At 42.6% G+C, this 24,137-nt stretch overlaps 1 protein-coding gene across 2 annotated transcripts in view; it reads right to left on the bottom strand.

Annotated features, from left to right (window-relative positions):
* stard9 (StAR-related lipid transfer (START) domain containing 9) overlaps positions 1 to 24,137 on the bottom strand; it is a 374,404-nt gene that overhangs the window by 204,388 nt on the left and 145,879 nt on the right. For both annotated transcript variants that reach the window (XM_078562913.1, XM_078562914.1), the window contains exons 5-7: positions 22,046 to 22,078; positions 17,688 to 17,749; positions 10,869 to 10,981 (exon numbers count right to left, since the gene is read on the bottom strand). In XM_078562913.1, the coding sequence (XP_078419039.1) occupies positions 10,869 to 10,981; positions 17,688 to 17,749; positions 22,046 to 22,078 (208 nt within the window). The remainder of the gene's footprint in view (positions 1 to 10,868; positions 10,982 to 17,687; positions 17,750 to 22,045; positions 22,079 to 24,137) is intronic.

Raw genomic sequence — 24,137 nt, 5'->3', positions numbered from 1 at the left:
GCTTAGTGATTACACTTACTGCAGTGAGCGAAACATTCTCTAGCAAACATAATTGTTACCTTCAGTTCTATGTGGGTTGTTTTGCTGACCAAGCATTGTACTCGGTTAAACACAACAATAAAACCATTACAAATACAACTGGTAGATTCAGATTATTACATAGTCTCAGATTTCAAGGCCATGTCACAATATTGAACTGAAGCTGCAATGTTAACTTTCACACATTTTTTTAAATACTATTTCATACAAATGTCAATCAGAAGATCACTTTCCTGAATTTGAAATAAATGCAAGATTCATATTTCGTCAGAGAACAGTAAGATGGAGTGCTATTCTATAATTGTATAGTTAAAAATCTCAAATATTAAAGCCTGTTCAAACATCTTTTAGCTCAAAATTATTGGGAGTTATATTTCTGGAAAAGGGTGGACTAATTAGCTACTTCCTGCTATCAATGGGATCATGCACAGATGTCAGATGTGGCTTGCTCCAGAAATCAGTCTCCTCTTTGCTGATAATGGCTGGCTGGAGTCCAGTAGCTGTGTCTAAGTGATTGCATCAGCCTGTCAGTTGAAACTCCATTTGACCATACAAAAAAAGTATTTAAAAGTAGTAGGGCTTCTGAGTTGGTCTTTTATTTTGAGAATATAGGAAAGTAAACTTGGAAACTTTTACTATGTCTGACTTGAATGATAAACATTGTTTTGGTAAACCCCTTGTAACTGTCCCACAATCTCACTGCAGATTCCTTTAAAGGAAGTATGTTTATTGTTTAAAGTCAAGAGGATCCTGCTTACTGCATGCATAGTGCTAAGAGATATCGTAATGGCTTAGAAAGGGGTGCTTCTGAGATGTGGCATCAAAAAGGTGCTTTTACTCAACGTCTAAACTGCACCATACCATGTGGAATTTGGACACTGGAGTCCCAACTTTCCAAGTCTGAGAAAATGGTGCGTGTATGCAGGCATGTCGTTGTGTGGGTGCATATATGACAGAATAACAGCTGATCTGGGTGGAATTTCTGACTTTGGCCCTGTTCCCTTATTATACTGGGATCTTAGCACAATCTGAAAATGCAGTGGGAATATGGCTGGTTGACTGCCAATTGGAACATCAAAAATAATTTTTCTTAAAAGGTTGCAGCTGGCTCTTAAAGGTGAAATACAATCATCAGGAGTTTCAAGCTGCAGCACATTGATTCTAATTGTTTAGAAGATGACTATGGGGAGGGCATCAGCCCAGATGTTTTGGAGATGTTGAAGAAGGAGGCCAATGTGGATTTCCTCCTTCAAGATAGTAGGTATCCCATTCAAAACACAGGGCTTAAACAGTGTGAGAGTTGATAGTTCAGAAACTTAATGCTATGTCCCTTATACAACAGAGCTACTGGTGTGCACCAAGACACCACCTTCACAGTATAGATCAGTTAAAGTGAATGGATTTGGTGGTCAGATGGTTATAAACCGATCAAATTTTACTCACTTTATGACACCATCTGATAGCCTTGATTAGATTATGAATTCACAATCACTGTATTCAACGTCTCTTACCTCCCCATGTCTCAGCCAATGAATGCATTGACTGGTTATGCAGCACCAAGACCCAATCACTGATTGTACTGGATTTGGAGATCTTGGACAAGCTGGAACTGAGGTTGCTGCAGTTAATCTTAGCATAAAGAAAGACCAGCCACAATTCTTGCTGCATATTAATGCACAGTGCCTCTAGTTGATGAAGACACTGCACAGCTTGCTGTACCCATGAAGTCAATCCGTAGCAAGCAGGCAGCAGAGACATTTGGTTGGGGTGGTGAAGGTTGGGGGTGGGGGAGAGAGAGTGGCAGGAGGAATCCTTCAATACTTTAAAAAGAAAATATTCCTGCTTCACAATGCAAATTAGGAAGGAAAAGCTGTAATACACAGCAAAAACATTTTTTCAGACTGTGGAATTTGGATGAAACCTATCTTTGGCATTGCATTTAGTTTAAGGGAACAGCTGTTACTTTCCAATCTAGCGAATACTTGAGAATAAACCAAAGGGAAATAGATAATGATTAGAACTTTAATCAGGAGTTTTAATCTTTCTATTGAAAACATGGCTTTAAAGGGACTAGCTTCTTTCAACACCTCAGGATGTCCCAAAGCACTTTACAGCCAATGACATACTAACATGACAGTCAATTCGTACATAGCAAACTCCCTAAGATAACAACAACTAAATAATCTTTTGTAGTGATGTTGGTTGAGGTATAAATATTGTCCAGGAGACTGGGGAGAACTCCCCCTTGCTCTTCTTCAAAATAGTGCCATGGGATCTTTAATGCCCAGCTGGGAGGTCAGACAATACCTCCTTTATGCAGCTGAGAGGCAAGAGTGCTACCATTGAGTCACAGCTGACAGCAGCAAAAACATGAATTAGGTAACTGTGGCAGTTATCACAGGCCTAAAATGGTGTACTAAGGACTGAATATTATTAAAGGTCTGGTATAAGGAGGTGGTAACACTATCAACGGTGCTGGGCCATGAACCATAGCATGTTGCTGTTGGATCTTAAACTGAGTAATCTCGTGCTGAAACACTATTTTGACTCATGCGGACTGTTATAAAATTCTCAGCCTTAGCAGGCCTGCATCAATTTAAACATCATAGATGAGGGTACTCTACAACTGCCACAGGCCACTGTCACGTGCAACAAAAAGTATTTCCGTTGAAGCTTCAGATTTAGAAATCCATCCTATCACAAAACACATTAAAAGAAGGAGCAAGGAATTCTAACATTTGGAGGCTGTTCTTTTCCATGTGGTATGTGAGAGACTGTTGTTGGAATATAATCCATATAAAGCCTGAAATGCTGGCGCTACTTCCAATAAACTGAAAAACTCATACATAGCAAAATGCACAATACATAATTATCCTCTTACCCATGAGTAACAGCTGGACTGGCTGCTTCTAAAATCAAAACACATGGCCAAAGTTAAAGAATATTTCTGAAGGACTACTCTATGCCTTACTGCAACATAAGGCTTCTCTGAAAAGGATTTAACAGGATACAAGGAGTTCCCAGTGCTGGGGTTATGTTTAGTATTAATGTAGAACAGTAAAATACTTTGCAAGCCAGCCAATGGTCCAGTGAGCTAAAAATGTGGACAGAGTTTGGCTCAATAGAGGGCACATTTTTAAAAATCCACAGTTGTAGACAAAGGAGAACATAGCTCTTTGAGGCTTTCAAAGCTATGGGATACTCAAGTCACCTGCGTGTGTAGTGGTAAAATAACAAGTAACAAGGAGCCCGATCCTCCTGGTGAGAAATTTTATGTCAATTCTCCATTTAGACTCCAGTCCAGGCTTCCGGTCCTGATATTCTGTTGCTCTGTTTTTGATTTTAAGACGACTGGGAGAGTGCCAGAGACAAAGGGAGCCAAAAGGAGGAAGAAACAGAAACAGGGAAGAGTGAGAGAGCGAGACCAGGAGGGAGCAGAGACAGACAAGGAGGCAGCGGCGTGCATGGGCCAGAGGGAGACATCAAGAGAATGCGCAGGGACAAGGCAGTCATGCATGGCCACACAAGCGCAGCGAGGACAGAGCACAGCAGGGAGAGAGCGTGGTAGGGACAATGCCCGTATGTGCTGCGAGAGCATGGCAGGGACTGAGCACGCAGGCGAGAGTGCAACAGGGACAGGGCAGGCATGAGAGAGCGTGCCTTAAGAGACAACGCAGAAGGGACAGAGCCCGTGCAAGAAACAGCACAGCAGGAACACGTGAGACAGCGTGGCAGGGACAGACTGCGCACACAAGAGAGCATGGCTGGGACAGAGCGCATATGTAAGATGGCACAAGGGACTGAGTGTGCGCGAGAGCACGGTAGAGACAGAGCTCACAAGACAGCGGCAGAGACAAGGAGCATGCGAGTATGGCAGGGACAGCATAACAGAGCAACGGACTTTGAGATAATGGCTGATCTGTGATCTAACTCTAAAGTGCTCCATGTCCCTTAATACCAAAAATCCATCAATCCCATATTTAAAATTAACAACTGAACTAACATTAATTATCATTTATGGAAGGGAGTTCCAAACACCTACCACCCTGTGGGCTGAATTTTCCTGGTCTTATGAAGGGGATGGGGAGCAAAATTAGCAAAATCAGATCAGCTACCTGATGCTTTTCTGCCTCCGAGCGCTCATGCCCAAGGTGGGGTGATTGCGGCAGGGACGGGTAACTAAATAAGCCTGGGAAAATTAGGGGAAAACTGCCAGCGCTGCAGGGATCTTCCTGCCAGCAGACAAGCCCTCCTGCTAAGGCTGGAGCCTGGAATTGAACTGGAGACAGCCTCCTGGCAGCAGGCCAGAAGGGGCAGAGGAAGGTCATCAACATCTCCTCTCCACCACCCCAGCATGGACCCATTGGGATTTGACCTCTACTATGAAGGCCTGACAGCTGTGGCCATGAAGGATTTTAACTTTATAAATGCAGTAGACAGCTCCTCTGTTTTGTAGTGCCAGCGTGGACTCCTTCCTGTCTCAACAGTGCCTACCTATCCTGATGGGGCTGCCAGCCAGACATTGCAATGGACTCTTTGATTGGGCCTCTCACTTGACTGATCTGCCTGCTGTCTTTAATTGGATGGGACTCCCAGGGGCAGCCAATTATGTGGCTGACTCCAGGAAGATCATGAGCAACATTCGGCACAGCCTCAATTGGGTTCCTGACCTGGAATTGAGGCAGACCTTGAGGTTGCAACTAAACGAAGAATCTCCAGCCTTTTGTGTATAGAAATGTTTCCTAATTTCAGTCCTGAGAGGTCCGACTCCAATTTTTAACCTATGCCCCCAGATTTCTCAAACAGGAGAAATAGTTTTGTCCTATCTATTCTCTTTAATGTCTTGAAAATTTTGGTCAAATTACCCGTTAACCTTCCAAATTCCAGGGAGAACATTCATTTAACCCTTGGAGTCCAGGTGTCATTCTGGTCAATCTGCATTGCACTCCCACCAAAACCAACATATCGATCCTAAAGCGTGGTGACCAGGACTCCAGGTGTATACTAATCAAGGCTTTGCATTGCTGAAGCATGACTTCCACCCTCTTGTATTCCAGCCCTATAGATATACAGCATTCCATTAGCCTTTTGGGTTACTATCTGTACCTGCTCACAGTAAACAGCAAGAACGGCCCCAGCGCTTTCCCTCAGGGTACAATGCAGATTAATCCCTGCGCCATACCAGACCTGGGGCTGGGGGTGTTACTGCCTGAAACTGGATGGCAAAAGTACAAAAGTGGTCAGCAAAATGACAACCATCACCTCATCATTCAACCTGTCATTAGGGCGCATTGACAAATTCAGTATCATAGAATGCAACAACATAGAAGGCGGCCATTCTCCCCACTGTGCCTGTGCAAACTCTTTGAATTAATTATCTAATTAGCCCCACTCCCCTGCTCTTTCTCCATAGCAGAGCAAACTATTCCCCTTCAAGTGCTCATCCAATTTCATTCTCATGATTATTATTGAATCTGCTTCCACCACTCTCAGGCAGTGCATTCCAGATCATGTTAACTCACTGTGTAAACACCTCTTTTCTCACGCCGCCTCTAGTTCTTCTGCCAAGTTCCTTAAATCTACGTCCTCTGGTTACCACGTCTCTTACCACTGAAAATCTCTATCATGTCCCCCTTTAACCTTTTCTGAATCAAGAAGAACAATCGCAGATTGAATTCGTCTCTTCACTCTGATACCATTCTACTAAGTTCCACGAAGGTCTTGAAATCCTTCCTAAAGTGTGGGGCCAAGAATTGGACACTAGAATAATTAATTGGGGGAGGACAAACTTCAATGCGATGAGAACAGACTTGGCCCAGATAAATTGGAATCAAAGATTGGCATGCAAAACTGTAATGAGTTGTTTTTAAAGAAGAGATAGTTCAGGTACAAAGTACATTCCATTGATGGGGAAAGGTAGGACAAACAAATCCAGAGCTTCCTGTATGATGAGAAAGGGACAGCAAGATGAGCAGACAAAGGGTGCATACGACAGATGTCAGGAGAATAACACAATTGAGAACCAGGCTCAGTTCAGAGGGTACAGAGGGGAAATGAAAAAACAAATAAGAGAAGCAAAGAGAGGCTATAAGAAGAGACCGACAGCCAACATAAAAGGGAATCCAAAAGTCTTCTATAGGCATTTAAATAGTAAACAGGTGGTAAAAAGCAGTGGGGCCAATTATGGACTTAAAAGGTGATTTTTGCATGGCGACGGTGTGGGGGTGGGGGTGGGGGGGCAGTGTGGCATGGCTGAGGTACTAAATGAATACTTTGCATTGGTCTTTACCAAGGAAGATGCTGCCCAAGTCATAGTGAAAGTGGAGGTAGTTGAGACACCTGATAGGCTAAAAATTAATAAAGGAGAGGTATTAGAAAAGCTGGCTGCACTTAACGTTTATAAGTCACCAGGACTGCAGGAAAGGATCCAAGGATGCTGAGGGAAGTAAGGGTGGAAACTGCGATGGCACTAGCCATAACCTTCCAATCCTCCTTAGATACAGAGTGGTACCAGAGGACAGGAGAATTGCAAATGTAACACCCAGATAATGAGAGACAAAATTAACAGTCACTTGGGCAAACGTGGTTTAATTAGGGAAAATCAACATGGATTTAATAAGGGCATATTATGCTTAACGCTTAACTAACTTGTTGGACTTTTTGTTGAGGTCACAGAAAGGGTAATGTGGTTGATGTGGACTTCCAAAAGGAATTTGATAAAGTGCAACATAACCGACTTGTGAGCAAAGTTAGATCTCATGGAATAAAAGGGGCTTCTTTTCCTTAGGCAGTCCTTCAGAACTGAGGGTGATTTGCTTCCACTCCAGTGTGATGGGTTCTGAGATGGGTGATAAAGTCCAATGTGAAATCTGCAGACTCTGCCACATGTGGGGCAGGTGGTGCTTAAAGGGTTGGATAGATGGGTTGTTTGGAGATTTGTGCACTCCCTCCAATGACTCTACTTCACCTTTGCACTTTCCCAACAAAGTCTCTCTGTGTGTTTGATGCCTTCTCGAATGAGCCTTCTCATTTTGGTCAGTCACATGCCAGGGTCTCCCTTGAGTCAGCAAGGATGTTTGACCTCTTCAATGAATACATCTAGGACATCCCTAAAGTGTTTCCACCGTTCTCACGGGAGTCTTCTGCCATGACCGAGTTCCAAGTAGAGCAATTGTTTCAGAAGTACAATATCAGACTAATGAACAACATGTCTGTCCAGTGGAGCAAAAACTTGTTTTGAGTGATTAGCACCTTCATGCTGGGCAAGTTGGTTTGGGAGAGGATGCTGCTGTTGGACCAGCAGTGAGAGCAAGAGGGAGCAAGAGCGAGAGCGAGCGCGAGAGAGTGAGAGAGGGTGGGAGAGAGAGAGTGAGAAAACACAAATAGCTTTTGCAGCCTGTTTCAATCAGCATTCTGATCTCTCTTTACTTGATAGCACAGTCTCTTGAAGTACCTTGCTGGCTGTATACCCCAGAGAAATTCTATTAGTCCATGCCTGCTGCAGTCATTGTTTTAGAACAGGTAATTATATTTTGATGTTTGATCTCAGAAACATTTTCAAAGTTTCAGGATTGTGCAAAGCCATCAGGAGCTGGGGTCTTTCATGCTGCCCAGGGGGTTGAGTGTCTTTCATTTTCCATCCCACTTGGTGGAATGCAAGCTGTATGTTGTAGCCTTCTGGCAGTTTCCATTGTCTTTTAGAAGGTTTCAGTTTTTTTTTAATCCAGCCAGAAAAGAAACCTTCAAAAAAAAAAAATCCTTGTAACACAGCCAACGTCTTTCACCTCTTTCACCATCCTTGGGTATGTCCTGTCCAACCAGCAGGGAAGACCCAGCAGAGGTGGCGGTACAATGGTATAGAGTCAGGAGGGAGGAAGGGAGTTGCCCTGGGAGGCCTCAAAATTGACTCTGGACCCCATGAAGTCTTATGGCATCAGGTCAAACATGGTCAAGGAAACATCTTGTTGATTACTACCTACCACTTGCCCACCACTATGAATCAATACTCTTCCATGTTGACCACAATATGGAATAGCACTGAGGGCAGCAATGGGACAAAATGTACACTGGGTGGAGAACTTCAATGCCCACCACAGAGAATGGCTCAGTAGCACCACTCCTGACTGAGCTGGCCAAATCCTGATGGACATTTCTGCCAGATTGGACCTATGGTACTTAGTGAGGGAACCAAGAAGAGGGAAAAACCTACTTGACTTCACCCTCACCAATCTACCTGTTACAGGTGCATCTGCCCATGACAGTGTTGGTTAGGAGTGACCATGGCATAATCCTTGTGGAGATAAAGGCATGTCTTCAGACTGAGGATACCATCCATCGTGTTGTGTAGCACTACCACCATGACCAACGGGATAGATTTTAAACATATTTGGCAACCCAAAACTAGGCATCCATGAGGCCCTGTGGACCATCAATAGCAGCAAAATTGTGTTCAACCACAATTTGCAATCTTATCAGTCAGCATCTCCTTCACTCTACCATCACCATCAAGCCAGGAGATCAACCCTGGTTCAATGAAGAGTGCAGGAGGGCATGCCAGGAGCAGCATCAGGCATACCTAAAAATAAGGTGCCACATGGTGAAGCTACAATACAGGACCACTTGCATGCCAAACAGTAAAAGCAGCATGCAATAGATCGAGCTAAATGGTCCCACAACCAACGGTTCAGGTCAAAGCTCTGCACACCTGCCACAAGCAGTCGTGAACGGTGGTGGAAAATTAAACAACTAATCAAAGAAGGTGACTCCACAAATATCCCCATCGTCAATGATGGGGGAGCCCAGCAACATCTGTGCAAAAGGCGAGGCCGAAGCATTTGCAACAATCATCAGTCAGAATTGCCGAGTGAATGATCCATCTCGGCCTCTGCCTGAGGTTCCCACCATCATAGATACCAGTCGACAGCCAGTTTCACTCCATGTGAAATGAAGAAATGGCTGAAGACACTGAATACAGCCAAGGCGATGGGCCCTGATAAAATCCCAGCAATAGTACTGAAGACTTGTGCTCCAGAACTATTACGCTCCTAGCCAAGCTGTTTCAGCATAGCTACAGTACTGGCATCTACCTGGCAATGTGGAAAATTGTCCAAATACATCCTGTCCACAAAAAGCAGGATAACTGCAATGTGGCCCATTCCCACCCCATCAGTCTACTCTAGATCATCAACAAAGTGATGGGAGGAGTCATCGACAGTCTATCGCACAACAATAGCTTGCTGACTGATTATCAGTTTGGGTTCCACCAGGCTACTTGGCTCCTGAACTCACTACAGCCTTTGTCCAAACATGGGCAAAAGAGCTGAAACCAATGGCTTGGTGAGAGTGATTGCCCTTCACTGAATCCCCCACCATTAACATCCTAGCAGTTTCCATTGACCAAAAACTAAACTGGACTAGCCATATAAATACTGTGGTTACAAGAACAGGTCAGAGGCTGGGAATTCTGTGAAGAGTAACTCACCTCCTGACTCCCCAAAGCCTGTCCACCATCTACAGGGCACAAGTGACAAGTGCAATGGAATACTCTCCACCTGCCTGGATGAGTGCAGCTCCATTAACAATTAAGAAACTCGACAGTATCCAGGATGAATCAGCCCACTTGATCAGCACCCAATCCAGCACCTTAAACCTTTTCTCCCTCCACCACTGACACAGTGATTGCAATGCAGCAACTCACCAAGGCTCCTTTGACAGCACCTTCCGAACCCATGACCTCTGCCACCTAAAAGGACGACGGCAGCAGACGCATGGGAGCACCACCACCTCCAAGTGCCCCTCCAAAGCCATACAGCATCCAGTCTTGAAACTATATCGCCAATCCATCACTGAGGCTGAGGTTAAACTTCAAAACGACATTGGCAAGTTGGTGAAGTGGGCAAATGAAATTTAATGCAGACACATATGAAGTGATTCATTTTGGTAGGAAGAATAAGGAAAAGCAATATAAAGTAAGGGTACAATTCTAAACGGGGTGCAGGAGCAGAGGGACCTGGGGTATATGTGCACAAATCATTAAGGGTGGCAAGGAAGTTAAGCTGTTTAGCTGTCTTTCTAAAGAGGGGCACAGAATACAAAAAAGCATGGAAGTTACGATAAATCTATATAAAACATTGGTTCAGCCTCAAATGGAGTACTGTGTCTCATTCTGGGCACCGTGCTTTAGGAAGGGTTTTAAAGCATTAGAAATTGTGCAGAAAAGATTCACAAAAATGGTTTCAGGGATGAGGACCTTCAATTACTTGCTAGACTGGACAAACTGGGGCTGTTTTCTTTGGAGAAGAAAAGGTTGAGAGGAGATCTGACAGAGGTGTTCAAAATCATGAGAGATCTAGACAGAGTAGATAAAGAAGAAATTGTTCCTGTTGCCAGAAAGATCGAGAACCAGAGGACACCAATTTAAGGTGATTGGTAAAAGAAGCAATGGTGATAGAAGGAAAAGCTTTTTTTACACAGCGAGTGATTAGGATCTAGAATGCACTGCCTGAAGAGCTTGTTGGAGGCTGATTCAATTGTGGGCTTCAAAAGAGATTTGGATAAATATCTGAAGTAAAAAAAATTTGCAGAGTTAGAAGGAAAAAGGCAGATGAATAGGACTGGGTGAGTTGCTCTTGCAGGCAGCCAGCACAGACAACAGGCCGAATGGCCTTTTTCTGTGCTATAATCATTGTATATTTGGACAAATACTCCAACCTAAAGGCCTATAATGGTTTGATGAACTAAGTGAAGATGGGCAGACTTATGCACAAATTGTGAGTAAAGTTGTCAAAGTCAGAAAAATATGTAATTTCATAAAATGAGTGTGAGATCACCTTGCACATAGGGGCCCTTATCGGGGTGTTCACGCACACGAAGTGTGTAGGGCTTGTTTCCATCGCAACGCTTCAGAAGATCCCGGACACGCTCGTTATAAATTTCCAGAAAGCTGCCAAAGGAAGAGGCTCCTATTAGTGAACTGTTAATAAAGAGCAATTTTACTTAAAAGCCTGAACATTGGAAATAGAAAGTAAAATTAGAAATTGCTAGGAACGCCTGGCTTGTCGGTCAGCACCTCAGAAAGATGGGTTGATTTGTCGGTTGGCTTTTCTTCCACCTGACCTGTTCAGTGCAAGAAGCTTCTGGTTTCACATAGAATTACATAGCATTTACAGGACAAAACAGGACATTTGGTCCAACTAATCCATATTGGTGGTTATGCTTCACGTAAGCCTCCTCCCACCCCACTTCATCTAATCTATCACAAATTTTACCTTGTCCTCATCATGTGGATGTTTTCTGTTACAGGGCTAAATAATTAATAGCCAAGAGCATGTAAAATTGGAGGTTTCCTATTTATACAGATAACCTCTCACATCACAAGTTTCAACATTGAGTCTGCTCAATGCATAAATATGCTTTCAATCGATACACAGACCAATTTTAAACAATGGAAGGGTTGAGAAATGTCAAAATTCAGTTTTTCATCCAATAATTAATACACTGCGGTCCTGGTACTCACCTCGCCTGAGCTGGAATGATGCCACCAGGGTCAAGGTAGATCTAATACAAAATGTTACTGTGGTGCATTGCTAAATGCTTCAAAGCCTTATGAGAATGAGGTGGAAGTTGTAGAAATCACAAGATCAAAACTTTGGTCAACAATAGAGTTGAAACTAATATTTTTCATACGGTTATTACAACCTATGAGTGCGCTTATTGGCACATAAGAGATCCAGGACAGACAGCAGAGTTTTATTTACAGTTTTCTGAGGTTGTGGAATGGTTAGTGATTGAACAGAGACTATGTTGACATTTAAGATTGGGTTAGATGGGTGGTTGAAAGAAAGGGGTATGGGAAAAGATTATGGGATTTGGGATGGTTGCTCCTTTGGACTGGTTGAGCCAAATGTCCTGTTTTTATGTTATGATTTCTATACAATTGCATGCCATAGTGTTTCAATTCACCCACCCAACACCAATTAATCTCTTGCATGCTCATTGTAGAATTTAACTTAAACCATTCCTATCTCTCTTCCTTTTCAACCACTCCTATTGACCTCAACAATGTGAAGTGTCATTCTAGCATCCTTCTTCCACTGAAGGGAATAAACTACTTTCACTAGTGTTATGGATGTTATGGTGGTCATATTTTTGATGCGACAATCAGTGAGAGTAGCAGTGGAAGCTAAAAGCGTGGAATGACAGAGCAGGGCCGTAGTGCCAGAATCAGCAAGAGTAGCAGTGGGGGTTAAAAGCACGGACAGAGAGCAGGACTGCAGTGTGAGAATCAGCACGAGCAGTAGCGGAGGTTAAAAGCACAGTGTTATGACCAAAGCCGGTGTTAACTGCTGTGCAAACTAAATCCCGGAGGGAAATTTTTTTGTATTCTGAAACCAAGAAGGTGGCGTACTGATCTCAGCAGTAAGAGGTCCAGTAACACTTTTGTGGTTTTAAAAGTTAAAAGTTAAAGTTTTATTAACAAAAATAAGCATACAAGATTACAGTTACACAATTAAGGTTAGTCTTACAAAACATTCTACTTGGTCAAACCCACAAGTAAACACCTTCCAGGCAACACTCCCTTATAAATGTTTAAATATGAAATCCAGTAATATTACACAAGACAAACCACTGTAGCTTCAATAAAGGTGTACCACATGACCTTTAACCTCTTCTACTCTGCAGTGGAATCCACTTCAGAATAAAACTGCTTGCTGCAGCCCAAGACTTTTCTGGCTTGACTTGATAGGTGAGTCGAAGTGCAGCCCAGCATTCCAGCTATCTCAACAGCTCAACCAGCTCCAGCTCTCTCCAGCCATCTCCAGCTTAATAGCTGTCCAGTTCAACAGCTATCTCTAGCTCTCTAGCTTAACAGCTATCCACAGTAACTCTAATCCTACTCATCTCAGTCCCATTGTTCTCACACACCTCTTTGAAACTCAAACCATTCCAAATATAAGATCTTTCATGTTTCTATCTTGTCTTTGCTTTTGGGTCAATAAAATATAATATCCCCACTACTTGTTTACCTATGAACTCCTGCAAGATGCAAATGTTTTCCTCATCACCTCTGACTCCCCTTTGATATTCAAACAACCTCTCAATTTATCTAAAAATGTAAATGTTAGATCTAACTCATTTACTTGTACCTCAACTTAACACCTCTATCCTTTTCATGTTTCAAACCCCAAGACAACCTGACTCCTATCAAACTCTTGTCCAACTTAGCTAAATCACACGCACACACACACACACCGCCTCCCAAGGCCTTCTTTACAGAATAACACAATATTCCCTCAAAATAATTTTTAAAAAATCCATTCTACCGGCGGAGACACACAGCAGGACTGCAGTGCGAGCATCAGTGAGAGCAGCAGTGGAGGCTAAAAGCTCAGAGACAGAGCAGGGCCACAGTGCAAGAATCAGTGAGAGCAGCAGGGGAGCTTAAAAACGTGGAGAGACAGAGCAGGACCACAGTGCGAGAATTCACGAGAGCAGCAGAGGGGGCTATAAGTGCTGAGACACAGAGCGGGGCTGCAGTCTGAGAATCAGTGAGAGCAAAGTGAGGGTTAAAATCTCACAGGAGCCAGTCAGGACCTAAGAAATCAAGGTACGACATCACAGGGAAGGAGGTAGGTGATTGGCTGGTGAGTATTTCCTATCTAAACTAGGGATTAAACTGGTGCATCTGATCTTTTTCAAAGTAAGGCTTAATACTACAAGAGAGCTTAATAGGATTTATATATCAGTAAGGTTTACAGGAAAACAATAAGTTGGTCAGTGAGTAACTGCTGTTAGGCTGTACATGTAAAGAGCTGAAATTTAGAATAAAAATAGAAAAAACTTAAATAACCCTTAAATAGCTACCTTATAATTATAATTAATTAAGAAACACTAACAGAAGGGAATTAAGAATCTAGTGAGGCCATTATTTATTTTATTGAGTGGTAGGGTTTAATGGACTACTAAAATTTAAATTAGTACAGAAAGTGGTGAGAAGAGGCATTAATTTAACGTAAAAATAATTTAAAAATAATTATTTACTTACTTAAGCCACAATAAGGAAAACAGGGCAGGTGGTGTGTTGTGGGTGCTCCTAGATGCCAGTGTGATCCAGAGCAAACAAATCTGCAGTAAGTGTCTACAACTTAGGAGCTTCAGCTCAGAGTCATTGAGTGGAGGCAGAGCTGCAGACTCTGTGACACATCAGGCAAGGGGAATATTACCTGGATGCTTTGTTCCAGGAGGCAGTCATACCCCTTAGGTTAGGGTCTTCTAATTTGATCAGTTGTCAGGGACAGGAGGGCGTGACTTGAGTGAGGCAGTTATGAGGTTTGAGAAGGTAGAAATACAAGAGGTCCACAACAAATTTACACTCCTTTTGGCACAAAAACCCAGCTGGAAAAATGATCTAACCATGGCTAACAAGAGAAGTTAAGTATTGTATTAGGTTAAAGGAAGAGGCTTATAAAGTTTCCAAAAGAAGTAGGCAGAGCCTGAGACTTGGGAGCATTTAGAATTCAGCAAGGGAGAACCAAGAAACTGATAAAGGGAAAATAGAATACAAGAGTAAACTAGCAAGAAACATAAAAACGGACCGTAAAAGCTTCTATGAATATGTAAAAAGGAAAAGATTAGTAATGGTAAATGTGGGCTCATTACAGGCAGAGACAGGAGAATTTATAATGGGGAATAAGGAAATGGCAGAGAAACTGGACAAATGCTTCACGTCTGTCTTCACGGAGGAGGATACAAAAAACCTCCCTGAAATACTAGAGAACAAAGGGACTACTAGCAAGATTGAGCAACTGAAAGCAATTATTAGTAAAAAAAAAGTAGTACTGGAGAAATTAATGGGACTAAAAGTTGATAAATCCCCTAGACCTGATGATCCACATCCCAGAGTGTTGAAAGAGGTGGCTGTAGAGATAGATGTGTTGGTGGTTATTTTCCAAAATTCTATAAATTCTGGAACAGTTCCTGCAGATTGAACCTCACTATCTAAGAACAAGGAGAGAGAGAAAACAGGAAACCATAGACCCGTTAGCCTGACATCAGTAGTAGAGAAAATGCTAGTTTCTATTATAAAGGATGTGCCAAATGGACACTTGGATAATAATGATTGGGCAATGACAACACGGATTTATAAAAGGGAAACCATGTTTGACAAACCTGTTGGGATTGTTTTTGAGGATGTAACTAGCAAAATAGATAAGGGGGAACCAGTGGATGTGGTGTATTTGGATATCAGGTTTTTAACAAGGTCCCACACGAGGTTGGTAGGCATGGATTGGGGGTAATATACTGTCATGGATTGAGAATTGAATTAATGGACAGAAAGCAGAGTGATTCTCAGGATGGAAGGCTGTGACTAGTGAGGTACCACAAGGGTCAGTGCTTGGGCCACAGCTTTGCACAATCTATATCAATGATTTGGATGTGGGGACCAAATGTAACGTTTGCAAGTTTGCTAATGACACAAAACTCGGTGGGAATGTGAGTTGTGAGGAAGGTGCAAAGAAGCCTCAAGGAGACTGAGACTAAGTGAGTGGGCAAGAACATAGGAGATGGAATAAAGTGTGGAAAAATGTGAAATCATCCACTTTGGTAGGAAAACAAAAATGCAGAGTATTTCTTAAATGGTGAAAGGCTGGGAAGTGTTGAAGTCAAAAGGGGCCTGGGTGTCCTTGTTTATACATCACTCAAAGTGAACATGCAGGTTGAACAAGCAATTCCAAATGATATGTTAGTTTTTATTGCAAAACGATTTGAGTACAGGAGTAAGGAAGTGCAGTTGTATAGAGCCTTGGTGAGACCATACCTGGAGTATTGCATACAGTTGTGGTCTCCTTAAGTAAGGAAGAATCTATTTTCCATAGAGGGAGTGTAATGAAGGTTCACCAAACTGATTCCTGGGATGGTGGAATTGTCTTATGGGGAGAGATTGAGGAGGCTGGGCCTGTATTCTATACAGTTTAGAAGAATGAGAGGTCATATCATTGAAGTGCACAAAATTCTTACAAGGCTCAACAGGCTAGATGCAGGAAAGATGTTTTCCCTGGCTGGAAATGTGGTCTAGAATCAGGGGGCTTAGTTTCAGAATAAAAGAGGTAAGCCATTTAGGAATTAGGCGAGGAGGAGTTTCTTTAGTCAGGGGGTGGTGAATCATTGGAATTCTTTACCCCAGCAGGCTGTGAGGCTCAGTCATCGAGTATATTCAAGACAGAGATTGATAGATTTCTGGATATTAAAGATACCAAGGGTTATGGGGATAATACGGGAAAATGGCATTAAAGTAGATGATCAGCCATGATCTAACTGAATGGCAGAGTAGGCTTGAGGGGCTGAATGACTTGCTCCTGCTCCGATTTTCCTACATTTCTTACACAGCTCCCAGGTGATGCCAATTTGGTACACGGGAAGGGTAGGAAAATCAGAGGAAAATAGATAGGGAACGCCATTTTATCACACATTTGGGAGTAGTGTTACATCAATACATTCAAGGTCCAAACCGGGACTGTGCTCTTGACATCATTCCAAGCATATGGGAACAATTTCAAACAAAATTTTCTGGTCTCATTGTGATACAGGAATATTTTAAGTACAGCAGAGGTTGCTCCACAGTCATGTCCAAAATAATATGTTCTCATAGTACTTTCGGCAGTGTTAATCCATGATGTTTGCCGCACAATATACATATTCACAAGAAGGCACATCCAGTGGTATTCAGTTTAATTGCTGAAGGTGCTCCCGGTGTTTACTTTGCTTTAAAATAAAGCTATTAATCAAGGCTTTGCATTTATCTTCATCCTTTCTTCTCACTTTTTTTCACTGTATTTGAGCTTGTATTGCAAAGCTTAAAAAAATTACAAATATAGTGAAACCTATAATTATGGACGCCTTAGGGATTGGCATCAGCTGTCATTATTTTCAAAATGGTCTCTATATGCACTGTAAAAATTCTCAGTAGAATGGAGAGTTATTTTCCCAGCATTCATAGCAGCGGAAAAACCACTCTTTACCTGGAACAGAGACGTTCAATTCCAGAGATAGAGTGGTTTCCTGGCCATTGTGCACACTATTGCACAAAAGTGGTTTCTTTCACAAGCTGCCACATGCTGATCACCATGCAATGACCTCATGAGACTTTGGAGGCAGAGAACAAGCAAATTGTGATCGTAATTCAGTGAAACTTCCAGATACAGCACCTTTGCAGTAAGCTGTGTTTGTGTTTTACAGAAGGGGCTTGGTACATTGAAGATTGTCCACAGTACATTGCGACCAACTGTTTTCAGATTCCATTTTGTATACCTTACTGTGCAAATTCTCTAGGTCTCCCATATCCATTTTTTGCAGATGTCCATTTATAGAGGCTTCACTGTACTTCAAAGTTTATCATTTATATTGACCAGAGCACGTTCAATGATATCTCCATACGAATTTGGGCACACCACAGTACCGAATGCAATTGTACAAATACTAGACTCTCTCATCCTCCAAATGATCAGGTGAGCAGCCAAATTAACTCATTCAAACTTTCAGCGCCATTGCTGGGTAGTAAGAAAAGCAGTGGAGAGGGAGGGAGGTGGAGATAGTGCACAAGAGAGAGGTCGATTTAAGTGGGATTTTAAAATAATAGCATTAATTCTCACCTAACTTCTACTCTGCATGATGCTGGCTTTTCTTGGTAGTCATCAATCCTGGAAAAGAGTCCCTGTGAAAAGACAATTAAAATAAATTAGTAAATACTGTAGTAAATGTTTTATATAAAGTATATGGTATGTTAGTGCAGCTCGGCCATGTGGAATGTGCATCTTGCAGGATCTGGGAAGTCATGCAGGCACAAAGGGCCCTCGATGACTACATCGACAGCAAGTGTCACCAGCTGCAACTTGAGCTCCAAGTTGCGGAGCTTGATCGGTGGTTGGGGTCACTGTGGTGCAACAATAAGGCTGAGGATTATGTGGATACCACATTTAGAGAGATGGTCACGCCGCAGCTAAGACATACACAGGCAGAGAGGGAATGGGTGACCGCCAGAGTATCTAGGACAAACAGGCAGGTAGTGCAGGAATCCCCTGAGGCTATCTCGCTCTCTAACTGCTTTTCCATTTTGGATATTGGTGAGCGAGATGGTTCCTCAGAGGACAGCAGCAAGAGCCAAGTCTGTGGCACTACAGGTGGCTCAGCTGCACAGGAAGGGGAGAGGAAGAGTGGAAATGCTATAGTGGTAGGGGATTCCATAGCTCGAGGAGCAGACAGGCATTTCTGTGGCTGTAGACGTGACTCCAGGATGGTGTGTTGCCTCCCTGGTGCCTGGGTCAAGGGTGTCAGGATGGCTGCAGGGCATTCTTTCGGGGGAGGGTGAACAGCCGGAGGTCGTGGTCCACACGGGGACCAATGACATAGTTAGGAAAAGTGATGAGGTCCTGAAAGCAGATCTTAGGGAGTTAGGAAGGGAATTAAAAAGCAGGACTTCAAGAGCAGTAATCTCAGGATTGTTCCTAGTGTCACATACTAGTGGAAATAAAAATAGGAAGATTGAGCAGTTTAACATGTGGCTGGAGAGATGGAGTAGGAGAAAGGGCTTTAGATTTCTGAGGCATTGGGATCAGTCTGGAGGAGGTAGGACCTGTACAAGAAGGGCGGGTTACACCTCAACAGAACTGGGACTAGTGTCCTCGTGGGGTGGTTTGCTAGTGCTGTTGGGGAGGGTTTAAACTAGATTGGCAGGGGGATGGAGACCTGGGGGGAAATTCAGAGTGCAGAGGAGAAAAACTGGCAGTGGGAAGTAGAGTCACAGAGTCAGAGTTATACAGCACAGAAACAGGCTCTTCGGCCCATTGTGTCCGCACCGGCCATCAAGCACCTAGCTATTCTAATCCCATTTTCCAGCACTTGACCGTAGCCCTGTATGCTATGGAGTTTCAAATGCTCATCTAAATACTTCTTAAATGTTGTGAGGTAGTCAAGTATAAACTGATAATGAAGAGAGTTGCATCAAGGTAGATAGAATACTTGGAGAATTTCATAGAATTAGAGTAGGCAACACTAAGTCATTAGATGGGGTCAGAATAAGCAGGAAAGTAAAAAATCCTAAATTGGAGCTAATGTGCATGTACGTGAATGCACAGAGTGTAATTGATAAGATTGGTGAACTGCAGGCACAGGCTGACAAATGGAATTATGATATTATTACTATAACAGAGATCTGGGTCAAAGAAGGGCAGGCATCAAATATTCCTGGGTACAAGGTGTTTAGGAGAGACAGGAAAGCAAGGAAAGGGGGGTGAACAGCAATATTGGTTAAAGATGGCATTACAGTACTGGAGAGAGAGAGGGAATATTCCAGAAGGGTCAAGGGCAGAATCTCTCTGGCTAGAGGTAAGGAATGGGAAAGGTGCAATAACATTGATTGGTCTAATATATAGACCACCAACTAGTGGAAGGTATGCGGAGAAACAAATTAGCAAAGAACTTATGGAGAGGTGCAAGAGTTATAGAGTAATCATAGTGGGGGACTTCAATTATCCAAATATAGACAAGGATAGGAATAGTACAAAAGAAAAAGAGGGGTGAGAGTTCCTGGAATGTGTTCAAGATAATTTTCTACAGCAGTATGTTTTCAGTCCAACAAGAGGACGTGCACTTTTCGACCTGGTTCTGGGGAATGAGTTGACCTAAGTGTATCAAATATCAGTGGGAGCGCCTCTAGGGGACAGTGACCATTGTATCATAAAGTTTAGGTTCATCATGGAAAAGGGCAGAGAACAATCCAGAGCAGGGATAATTAATTGGGGGAAAGTCAACTTTGATGGGATGAGAATGCACCCGAGTCGACTGAGTTGGAATCAAATGTTGGTAGTAAAGACAGTGGCTGAACAATGGGCCACCTTCAAAGAAAAAGTATTGCTGGCAATGTCAAGGTATAATTCCTTGAAGGGGAAATGTAGGACAAATAAATCCAGAGTGCCCTGGATGACGAGTGAGATAGAGGTAAAGATGAAAAGGAAGAAGTACACGCACTTCAGGTAGAAAATACAAAGGCGAACCAGGCTGAATGTAGAAGGAGCAGAGGGGAAGTGAAGAAACTAATAAGAAAAACAAGGAGAGAGCATGAAAAGAGGCTGACAGCGAACATAAAAGGGGAATCCCAAGGTCTTCTATAAGCATATAAATAATAAAAGGATGATAAAAGAGTAGGGCCAATTAGGGACAAAAAGGGGACTTGAATGTGGAGGCTAGAGAAATAGTGGAGGCGTTGAACGAGTACTTTGCATCTGCCTTTACAAAGGAAGAACTTGCTACCCAGGCTAAGGTGAGAGGGAAGGTATCTAGTACACTAGAAGAACTTAAAATTGAGAGGAAGGTGTTGGAAAGGCTATGTTATAAAATAGATAAAGGTATCAGGACCAGATGAGATGCATCCAAGGGTACTGAGGGAAGTGAGAGTGGAAATTACAGAGACACCAGTGATAATCTTTCAGTCTTCCTTAGACACAGGGAAGGTGCCAGAGGGCTGGAGAATTGCAAACGTTAAACCCTTGTTCAAAAAAAAGTGCAAGAATAAAACTGGCAACTACAGGCCAGTCAGTTTGACCTCAGTGGTAAGGAAAGTATAGTATGAGATAAAATCAATAATCACTAAGACAAGTGCAGCATGATTAAGGAAAGCCAGCATGAGTTCACCAAGGGAAAATCATGTTTAACTAACTTGCTAGAGTTTTTTGAGGAGGTAACAGAGAAGATTGATAAAGGAAACACGTTGATGTGGTGTATATGGATTTTCAAAAGGCATTTGATACAGTGCCACACAACAGACTTGTGAGCAAAATTCTAGGTCATGGAATAAAAGGGAAAGTAGGCACTTGGATAAGAATTGGCTGAGTGACAGGAAACAGTGATAAATGGTTGTTTTTCAGATTGGAGGAAGGTTTGTAGTGGAGTTCCTCAGGGGTCAGTGTTTGGGACCCTTGCTCTTCCTGGGATATAATAATGGCCTAGACTGTAGTGTGCAGGGCATGATTTCAAAATTTGCAGATGATACAAAGATTGGAAATGTTGTCAACTGTGATGGGGATAGTCTTGAATTTCGAAAGGACATAGACATGTTGGTGGATTGGGCAGACAAGGGGCAGATGAAGTTCAATGCAGAGAAGTGTGAGGTGATTCGTTTTGGCAGGAAAGATATGGTGAGAAAGTATAAAATAAAGGGACTCCCTCTAAAGAAGTGCAGGAACAGAGGGACTTCAGTGTATACATATATAGGTCATTGATGATGGCAGGGCATGTTGAGATAGCAGTTCATAAAGCATATTATATCTTAGGCTTTATTTATGGGGCCATTGAGTACAACAGTAAGGACGTCATGTTGAATTTATATAAGACACTAGTTAGGCCTCATCTGGAGTACCCCGTCAGTTCTAGGCACTATACTTGAGGAAGGAGAGAGCACAGAGGAGACTCATAAGAATGATTTCTGAGGTGAAGAACTGTAGCTATGAAGATAGATTGTAGAGGCTGGGACTGTTTTCTTTGGAGAAAAGAAGGCTGAGAGGAGACTTGATAGAGGTATTCAAGATCCTGAGGGGTATGGACTGGGTAAATAGTGAGAAACTGTTCCCTATCATGAGTACATCAAGAACTATGGGGCACAGATTCAAAATGATTGGCAAAAGGAATAAACGTGATGTGAGTAAAATTTTTTTCACACAGAGTGTGGTAGGAATCTGGAACAAACTTCTTGAGAGGGTGGTGGTGGCAGGTTTGATCAAGGTATTCAAAAGGGAATTGGATTGCTGCCTGAAAAGAGAGAATGCACAAGGTTACAGGGATAAGGCAGGGGAGTGGGACCAGGTGGAATGTTCTTTCAGAGAGCCAGTGCAGACTCGATGGGCCAAATGGCCTCCTTCTGTACTGTAAAGATACTGTGATGACATACATGCTATGAACCAAGGGTGATGAAATGTGTGATAAATAATATCTAAGTTACTTATGGGAAAGCAATTACCTTGCATATCCTTGGTGTCAGCCCAATAGATGCCTACAGGACACAGAGGAATAATGAGTTATATGAAACTTGTACTTGGATAACTTCCTTCCTCAAAACCAACAACTGACAGTCATTTATTTCTCATTATATATTGAATTAAGCAAATTGAGTTTCACTTGCAACACCATGAAATATTTTCCTCATTAGTACATAATCCAGACAATTCAAAATACTTTCCTAATTTTCCACCTCCAATTTTTTTGTTGTTATTTACATCTTGTCCTTAATTATCAATAGCCTCTTTATAATCACGTATATTTTTATTCGTTCATGGAATGTGGGCATTGCTCAACTCTAATTGCCCTTGAGAACTGAGTGGCTTGCTAGGCCATTTCAGAGGGCATTTAAGAGTCAATCACAATGCCAGACCAGGTACGACAGCAGATTTCCTTCCCTAAAGGACATTAATGGACCAGATGGGTTTTTACAACAATCGACAACAGTTTCATCATTAGACTTTTAATTCTAGATTTTTTTTTATTGAATTCAAATTTCACCATCTGCCATGGTAGGATTCAAGCCCAGGTCCCCAGAGAATTACCTTGGGTCTCTGGAGTACTAGTCCAGTTATATTACCACTACGCCACTACCTCCCCATGATTTATATAGCACCTTTTAAGACTTCAGGGTGTCCCAAAGCGCTTTACAGCCCATAAAGAACTTTTAAGTGTAGTCACTATTGTAATAAAGGAAATACAACAGCCATTTTGCATGGTTCAGGAATGAATGATGGTGGGGATATCAGGCGGACCATTCCTGCTTTTGGTTGACTTTATTGCCAGGAGATCTCCTGAGACCCCAGATGAGATGAGGCCCAGGTTGAACATCTCATCTGAAAGATGGCACCTCAGAGAGTGCTGCACCACGGCTTTCAGCCTAGGTTTTGTGCTTGGTGCTGGAGTAGGATTTGAATCCACAGAAGATGTGGAGGCCACTTGTTGCAATCCCACAACACTGTTGCAGGAGTTCCTCAGGGTAGTGTCCTAGTCCCCATCCATCTTCAGCTGCTTCATCAATGATCTTCCCTCCATCATAAGGTCAGAAGTGGGATGTTCACTGATGATTGCACAGTTTTCAGTACCATTTGCGATTCTTCAGAAACTGAAGCAGTCCATGCCCGCATGTAGCAAAACCTGGACACTAACTTCGGCTGATAAGTGGCAAGTATCATTCGCATCACACAAGTGCCAGGCAATGACCATCTCTAACAAGAAAGAAACTAACCATCTCCCCATGACATTCAATGGCATTGCCATTGCTATTGCTGAATCCCCCACTATTAGCATCCTTGGTGTTACCATTGACCAAAAATTTAATTGACCCAGCCGTATAAATATCGTAGCTACAAGAGCAGGCCAGAGGCTGGGAAGTCTGAGACAAGTAACTCGCCTCCTGATTCCCAAAAGCCTGTTCACCATCTACAAGGCACAAGTCGGGAGTGTGATGGAATACTCTCCATTTGCCTGGATGAGTGCAGCTCAAATGACACTCAAGAAGCTTGACATTGCCCAGGATAAAGCAACACGCTTGATTGCACCCCATCCACCACCTTAAACATTTATTCTCTTCCACGCTGATGCACAGTGGCAGAAGCATGCACCATTTACAAGATGCACTACAGCAACTCACTGAGGCTCCTTCGACAGCACCTTCCAAACCCACAACTTCTACCACCTAAAAAGACAAGGGTAGGAGATGCATGAAAACACCACCACCTGCAAGGTCTCCTTGTACCTAAGCACCATCCTGGCTTTGGAAATATATTACCATTCCTCACTTTTGCCAGATCAAGATCTTGGAACTCCCTCCTGACAGCACTCTGTGTGGTGAGCTGCCTTGGTGCATTGCAGTTAATGTGGTGTAGATACACAGGATTTAGATGTAGATTGGTGACTGATCGACTATATATATATACCAAGACAAATTTTAACAGGTTCTAGTGAGTTTGAAACTGATGCAATACAGGGTGTGTGAAATACAATAAAGAACTTTCATTTAGATATCACCTTTCATGTACTTAGGACGTTTGAAAGTACTTCACAGTTAATTA

The sequence above is a fragment of the Cetorhinus maximus genome, chromosome 18, assembly GCF_964194155.1.
Source record: "Cetorhinus maximus chromosome 18, sCetMax3.hap1.1, whole genome shotgun sequence".
NCBI classification, from domain to species: Eukaryota; Metazoa; Chordata; class Chondrichthyes; order Lamniformes; family Cetorhinidae; genus Cetorhinus; species Cetorhinus maximus.
This window is presented reverse-complemented; position numbering and strand designations above follow the sequence as displayed.